The sequence below is a fragment of the Auxenochlorella protothecoides genome, assembly GCF_000733215.1.
Source record: "Auxenochlorella protothecoides strain 0710 unplaced genomic scaffold scaffold22, whole genome shotgun sequence".
Classification (NCBI taxonomy): Eukaryota; Viridiplantae; Chlorophyta; class Trebouxiophyceae; order Chlorellales; family Chlorellaceae; genus Auxenochlorella; species Auxenochlorella protothecoides.
In genome coordinates this window covers 356,436-363,045 of record NW_011934209.1, presented here as the reverse complement: position 1 = coordinate 363,045, position 6,610 = coordinate 356,436, and the positions used below count along the sequence as shown (strand labels likewise).

At 64.1% G+C, this 6,610-nt stretch overlaps 3 protein-coding genes across 3 annotated transcripts in view; 2 read left to right on the top strand and 1 right to left on the bottom strand.

Moving 5' to 3' along the window:
• Window positions 1-3,492, top strand: part of F751_2378 (3-ketoacyl-CoA synthase 9) — a gene marked incomplete at both ends in the record, with an annotated part of 6,775 nt that extends 3,283 nt beyond the window's left edge. The window contains 8 exons of the mRNA XM_011399247.1: window positions 893-924; window positions 1,110-1,174; window positions 1,290-1,373; window positions 1,631-1,743; window positions 1,858-1,988; window positions 2,183-2,353; window positions 2,476-3,166; window positions 3,315-3,492. Of these exons, the coding sequence (XP_011397549.1) occupies window positions 893-924; window positions 1,110-1,174; window positions 1,290-1,373; window positions 1,631-1,743; window positions 1,858-1,988; window positions 2,183-2,353; window positions 2,476-3,166; window positions 3,315-3,492 (1,465 nt within the window). The remainder of the gene's footprint in view (window positions 1-892; window positions 925-1,109; window positions 1,175-1,289; window positions 1,374-1,630; window positions 1,744-1,857; window positions 1,989-2,182; window positions 2,354-2,475; window positions 3,167-3,314) is intronic.
• Window positions 3,493-3,899: 407 nt separating this feature from the next.
• F751_2377 (DNA-directed RNA polymerase II subunit RPB7) lies at window positions 3,900-4,872 on the bottom strand (the record flags this gene model as incomplete). The annotated part of the gene is made up of 4 exons (XM_011399246.1): window positions 3,900-3,953; window positions 4,165-4,350; window positions 4,500-4,682; window positions 4,774-4,872. The coding sequence occupies 4 exons, from the start codon at window positions 4,870-4,872 to the stop codon at window positions 3,900-3,902; spliced, it is 522 nt and encodes a 173-aa protein (XP_011397548.1).
• Window positions 4,873-5,293: 421 nt separating this feature from the next.
• F751_2376 (hypothetical protein) overlaps window positions 5,294-6,610 on the top strand; it is a gene marked incomplete at both ends in the record, with an annotated part of 3,974 nt that continues 2,657 nt past the window's right edge. Inside the window, 2 exons of the mRNA XM_011399245.1 lie at window positions 5,294-6,090; window positions 6,445-6,600. Coding sequence (XP_011397547.1) covers window positions 5,294-6,090; window positions 6,445-6,600 — 953 coding nt within the window. The remainder of the gene's footprint in view (window positions 6,091-6,444; window positions 6,601-6,610) is intronic.

Here is a 6,610-nt window from a genome sequence, read left to right as displayed (position 1 = left end):
CGCTCGCCGGCGGGGTACATGGCGGGGCCGCTGCCGCCGGGCGCGTACGGCATGGGCGGGCCCATGGTGGGGCCGGGGGGGCATGATGATGGAGGGCGCGCCGCCCGTGGGTCCCGGCGGCTACTACATCGTGGGCGGCGCGCCGCGCGGCGCGCGCGGTCCTGTGGCCCCGGGCATGGTGCTCATGCCCTACCCGCCCCCGCCGCCCATGGGCATGCCGCCGGGGGCGGGGCCACGGGCGGGTCAGGGGTACGCCGGGTCGGGGCCGCAGGCGGCGCGTGGGCCGCCGCCCCCCGCCGCGCCGGCCACCTCCGCGCCCACCTCCCCCGTCGCCGGGTGAGAGCCCTGCCTGGCCGCCGAAGTCTCGACCGTTGCATCGCATTGCTCACCACTGCACTGACCCGCGTGTGACGCAAGGGACGGCAGGAGGGCCGGGGAGGGTTGCTGCCGCGACCCGGAGCGGGGAGGCCCGGGGCGCGGCCGGGGCACTCCCGCCACCCCGATCCCATTATGAATACTCGTGTAAGGGGTTGCACGACGGGGTGGCCATCAGCTTGTCACGGGAGTGAGCGTGTGTGAGCGTATCGGCGAGTGAAAAGTCTGTAGAGAGGACCACGAGCGGACCTGCGCCCTCCAGGGTCGCCTTCACAGGCTCGACAGCAGGGGTGAGCGGATCGGGTCGACTCACGCGGGCGCAAGCAGAGGCCGTGCGCCATGGCCATCCAGAATGGCACACACACACCGGAGGACACCTCCACGACGCGGGGCATCCCAGGTGTGCACTGGAATCAGCCGGGAGGCCGTTGGCCGGGCGGATCACCTGCTTTGACGCTGTGCAGGCCCAATGTGATTCTAACCAACACCCACCCCATGATGTAGACTATCGTCACAGTGGGCCAATCACCCTGAAATATGTCAAGCGGGGTAAGCAGGGGGGTGGCGAGCAGGTGCAACACGCCGTAGACTTTCAAAAGTGCCGACACCTGTGCTCCATCCGATGGACCTTGCTCCGTGCGCGCCCTGCACCCTCGCGTGCCGCATGCCTCCCGTTCCGGCCGTTCATGCCGAATAGGGTCGCACGGTGGTCAATCCAACCCGCCCCACTGCAGGCTACCATGCCCTGTGCACCCACTTCCTCACCCTGGCCGCCGTCCCCCTGGCGGCAGTGGGTCTGGTGAGTGTGGCTGCAAGTGCCTCTGAACAGAAGAGACCCTGAGCAGATGTTGGGCGTTTCAGACCAGACATCTCCCTGCCATTCCTCATGCCACGGCCCGCCTCCCCAAGCACAGCTGGAGCTGGCAAACATGTACAAGCAGGGCGACCTGAACGACATGTGGGTGGTGGCCAAGCAGACAAACCTCACCTTTGACTTGGTGCGTGGCACTAGATGTGGCGAGGGGTCCCAAGGAGGCATGCATGCAGGGCGCTCGCTGGCATGGGGTGTGCCAGCGTTCTCGCTCGCCCCGCAGGGCCACCCAGGGAATGTCAGAGGAATGCGCAACGTGGCTTTGCGTTCAGATGGGTTTGTATGCTTGCAGTGGGCCTGGGCAGCGATGAGAATGTAAGGGTGCCGGTCACTTGGTGGAGGTGTCCTCACCCACCAGAGCATGCCTCACACTCAATCGTGCAGGTTTCCTTCATCGCCGGCTGCTCGCTGCTCATCTTTGCTGCCGCCGCCTACATCTTCACCCGGAAACGCCCGGTGTACTTGCTGAATTACCATTGCTTCAAGCCCAATGATAGGTGCATTGGGCTGGGTTGAGGGCCATCGAGCAAACTTGGGGGCCACGCTGCGTGCCTGGACCCAGGACCACCCCAGCCCAGCCCCTGTGCCTCTCCTCGACTCACCCTCCGCAGCCTCAAGGTGTCGTACAAGTACTTCATGGAGCACTCCGAGCGCATCGGCGCATTCACGCCCGAGAGCCTGGAGTTCCAGCGCAAGGTCCTGGAGAGGTCGGGGCTGGGCGAGGAGACGTACCTGCCAGAGGGTGCGTGGTTTTGTGGGGTGGGGTTGGAGGTTTGTAGATTGGGTTGTATTCATGTACACGGTCAGACACCTGTGCTGCCGTCCGTCCGTGGCCAAGCAGGTGGCATGCTTTGCACCAGCCCCTCCCTGGCGTGGCTTTGCGTGGCCTGTTTGTCACAAACCCTCCACCTGCCCCCCACCTGCCACTCAGCACAGCCGTGATGAAGAACCCGCCGGAGCCCACCATGGCGGCGGCGCGAGGGGAGGCCAACCAGGTCCTGTTTGAGTCGGTGGAGCGAGTCCTGGCCAAGACCGGCATCAGCCCCAAGGCCGTGGACATCCTGATCGTCAACTGCTCCCTCTTCAACCCCACGCCCTCCCTGTCAGGTGTGGTGATGGCTGGTCAAGGGACCCATGCCCCTTTGTGCTTGGTGCCTGAGACCCCCGACTTGCCTGTCTGTGTACCCCCCCCCTCACCACCACCACCACAACCACACACATACACACAGCCATGATTGTCAACCACTTTGGCATGCGGAGCAACGTGATCACCTACAACCTGTCCGGCATGGGGTGCTCCGCGGGCGTCATCTCGCTGTCCCTCGCGCGCGAGCTGCTGCAGGTGTACCCCCGCTCCACCGCGCTGGTGGTGTCCACGGAGAACATCACCCAGAACTGGTACTTTGGCAACGCCAAGTCCATGCTCATCCCCAACTGCCTCTTCCGCCTGGGCGGCGCGGCCATGCTGCTGAGCAACCGGCGCGTGGACCGCTGGCGTGCCAAGCTGGAGCTGCTGCATGTGGTCCGCACCCACATGGGCCAGGACGCCGCGCACTACGGCTGCGTGTACCAGCAGGAGGACGAGGCCGGGCAGCGCGGCGTGCACCTGTCGCGCGAGCTCATGCGCATCGCGGGCCACGCGCTCAAGGCCAACATCACCACCCTCGGCCCGCTGGTGCTGCCGGTCTCCGAGCAGCTGCTCTTCTTCCTCAACCTGATGGCGCGCAAGGTGCTGAAGCGCAAGGGCCTGAAGCCCTACATCCCGGACTTCAAGCTGGCCTTCCAGCACTTTTGCATCCACACCGGGGGGCGCGGCGTCATCGACGCCATCGAGCAGCAGCTGGAGCTGGGCACCAGGAACGCCGCGCCCTCGCGCGAGACGCTCCACCGCTATGGCAACATCAGCTCCGCCTCCATCTGGTGCGTGTGCGTGTGTGTTGGCTTTGGGGGTGGTTCTGGTAGGTTTTCTCAATGACTCGTGCAGCCTCACCGTGTGTGGACCCCATTGTCACTCTGCCCTCTGATCCCCCACATGACGTCCCTCCCCTCAAACCCCACTCCCCAAAAGGTATGTGCTGGCCAACATTGAGACCAAGCAGGGCCTGCGCAAGGGCGACCGCATCTGGCAGATCGCGTTCGGGTCGGGTTTCAAGTGCAACTCCGCGGTCTGGCGCGCGCTGCGCACCTGCAACGAGCAGCACGGGGCGTGGGTGGAGGGCGGGCAGGCGGGCGGCAAGGCCGTGTGAAGGTCGCCTTCAGTCGGGGGCCGCCAGGACCTGGTGCGCCCTGTGCTGCGAGAGTGAGGGTCATGAGACCGATTTTTTCCACGACCCAAGGCAATGTCTCACACTGTGTGTATTGAGATTCGTGCGTCGACACCCAAATGCACGTCTGAAAGCTGCAGGCCGAGCACAGCCAGCGAGGGTGATCCAGGGGTGGGGTGCAGGCAAGTGGTGTGATGCGCAGGGGTCCATGGGAGGTCCAGCACGTGCGACTGTTGGTCGTGCGCAGATGGCAATTCCAGCAGCGCCGCGTATGCGAGGTGCAAGGACCTGCATTGTTCTGGTTCGAGGCAGCTGCAGTCCTCAGGCAGGGAAGCAGGTGCTTCCCCCCTGCGTGCCGGCCGCACCAGAGATATTCCAAGCCCAGGGACTCAGGTCATTTGTAGTACTCCCAGGTAGTCGCCCTTGATGTCTCCCACCGCAAACTGTGGGTGGGTTGGGGGGAGTTCACACTGCCTGATGCACTGAAAGCAGCGGCATCTTGGGCACATACCTTTGCTCATGCTCACTTCCAGACCGATGGCATCTCCTCCCGAAACCTGTGGCCGGCTCTTCCACATGTAGATCGCTCGTGTGGCACTCCCCTGCACCACCGTCTGAGCCACAGAAATCCACAAGCGTTGCCCACCGACTCACAATCTCGTTGGCATCGATGCGGGTGCCCACGATCCTCAACCGCACATCGGAGGCGGCGGCTATCCTCTGCTCCCCATCCGGGGTGGCGTAGCACGGCTCGTGTATGCTGGAGAACTCAAAAGCCTCCGGGATCAAATGGTTGGACACGAAGACCTGAAGCGGTCCCGCCTCCGCAAAGAAGCCCATCTGTGTCATTGGGCGGGGGTGTTGGCGGTGGAGAGGGACTCACCCACGGCAATTTCCTTGCTGCGTCGAAGTCAGTCTTGAGCCAAGATCCCACGGGAGCAGCCAATAACAAGTAGGAAAGAGAACTTCAGTTCTCATTTACCCCCTACCTTGTTCACTGTGGTCACTACCACGTCCAGCACCTCCCCCTTGTGTGGCTTAAAGGTGATGCACTTGTAGGTGACATTGAACACCGCCGATCCAGCACCCTCGCGGATTCGGGCCTTTCCCAGGCTCTCCAGGTTCAGTACTGCCAACACAAAGCCATATATGCCGCTGCAGGTACCCTCAACCTGTAGTGATCCGTCTCATCGGGCATTGTGTTGCAAGACTGGGCAATCCGAGCATGATAGTGAGGCCTTGCATCCCTCCCAGACCGCTTACCTCCTGTCTGAGGCGTTTCTCTACTTCTTGCGCTAGTTTTGGCCCAAAATGCCGCGGCTGAACCTCCAGCTCCCGGTTCAACTCCAGCAGGTAGAACATGGTGGGTGCGCCAGGGGCGCGGTGGGCCACCGGGGCACCCCTGTCTGACAAGTGACTGGTGGAAATAACGCAATGTGTACCTCTATGGTATAAATGAGCTAGGGCTGAAGCCGCTCGAACGCAGAATGTGAGTCTGGAGGTGTCACTATGGTTCCGGGTGATGGACCAATGCAAGGTTTTCCCACTCGCGCCCAACTCGTATGGGGTGCTGTAGACTCACAAACTGCACGATTTCGATATGCAGTCTGAAAGATTCCTGATCCGAGCTCTTAATCTCAATCTTTCCATCTGAAGCATCCACCACCTGGGCCACTGGCAAGCGTAGCGGCCAGCCGGGGTGCCAGCCAACGGCCCCACCCGCTGCATTTGGTCGTTCCGCAGCAGCACCCAGACCATGTTATAGTCCCAGGGAGTCCATTCCATGTCTCGCATTGCTAGGCGCATGCTGCGTGAGCCCTGGGCTCCCCCCCATCCGACCTGGCCAGCATGGCTGAGGGGGGGCCCTGTGCCAGCCCTGGCCGCCTACCTGTCACACGCCCTGCACAGTGCGGCCCCCAGCGGCGCGGCGAGTCCGGCTGCGTCCCCTGACCTGGCTGGATCATCCACCGCCGGCCGCCTCGGGTCCCGAGGGGCAGGCTCCGGCCCGGAGTCCGCCGGCCCTGTCCATGCACGCGCTGGCTCTGGCCCTCGGCCATCCAGCCCAGGCCCCGCGCCCACTGGCGTAAGACCTGGGACCGTCAGTTACTCCAGGGCCCAGCCCCTGCGTGCCGTGGACGTCATCAGGGGGTCGCTGCGACGCGTCGCGCAGTCTGCAGGCAGCCCTCCACGTGCCAATGCAAGGGGCGGCGCCCGTGGTCCTGAGCAGGGGCCGCGCCGCCCTGCCCCAACACAGTCGAGCACAGAGCGGGTGACCTACGAGCGCATCCGGGCGCTGGCCCAGGCCGGGGATGTGGCCGGATGCCTGGGCCTGCTGGACCGACCGGGTGCCAGGACCTGTGACTTCAACGCCGCGCTGCGCTGGCTGTCCCCAAGGAAAGCGCGGACGGTGCTGGGTGCCATGCAGGCCAGGGGAGTGCCGACGGACAGCAACACGGCACGGTCCATGATAAACATCCTGCGTGGCTCCAGGCCGGAGCTGGATGCGGCCATGCACCGGCTGGTGGACCTGCGGGATAGGGGGGCCCTTCCCCACAACTTCGTGGTGCCCTACTTCTACTGGTACGGGTTGTTTATGTCGAGGTTTCCTTGAGAACAGGGGACAAAGGTCGTGCAGGCGGTGGGCCTGGTACAAGACCGGCTACCATGTGTGTCCACTGGCCACAAATGCTCGCGAGGCTCCAGGCCACTGTGCCTGCTTTGTGATGCGTCTGGTGACTCCCTGACAGTCTTGTGTTTATCTTGTCGACGCAATACTTCTGGTCTGCCCTGCATCGCCTGCCTGCCCAGCGTCCGCATGCCCAATTCTGCGCCCCTGACGCCTCGGTGCAGCCGGCCACGGCTGGACCATCCGGCGCCAGTCTCGTTTGCTCACCTCATGTTCCCCCCTTCCTCCCCTACACTCAAACCCTGCAGGGCCTCGGTGCATGCCGACGCCGGGGACGTGGAGGGCGTGCTGCGTGTGATGTGGGCGCTGCAGTCGGGCCGGCACCCGGCCCCCATGCAGAGCCAGTACGTGACGCTGCTGGTCAAGGCCTACGGATACTCGGGCAGGCATGTGACCCCAGGGGGGTGGGAAGTT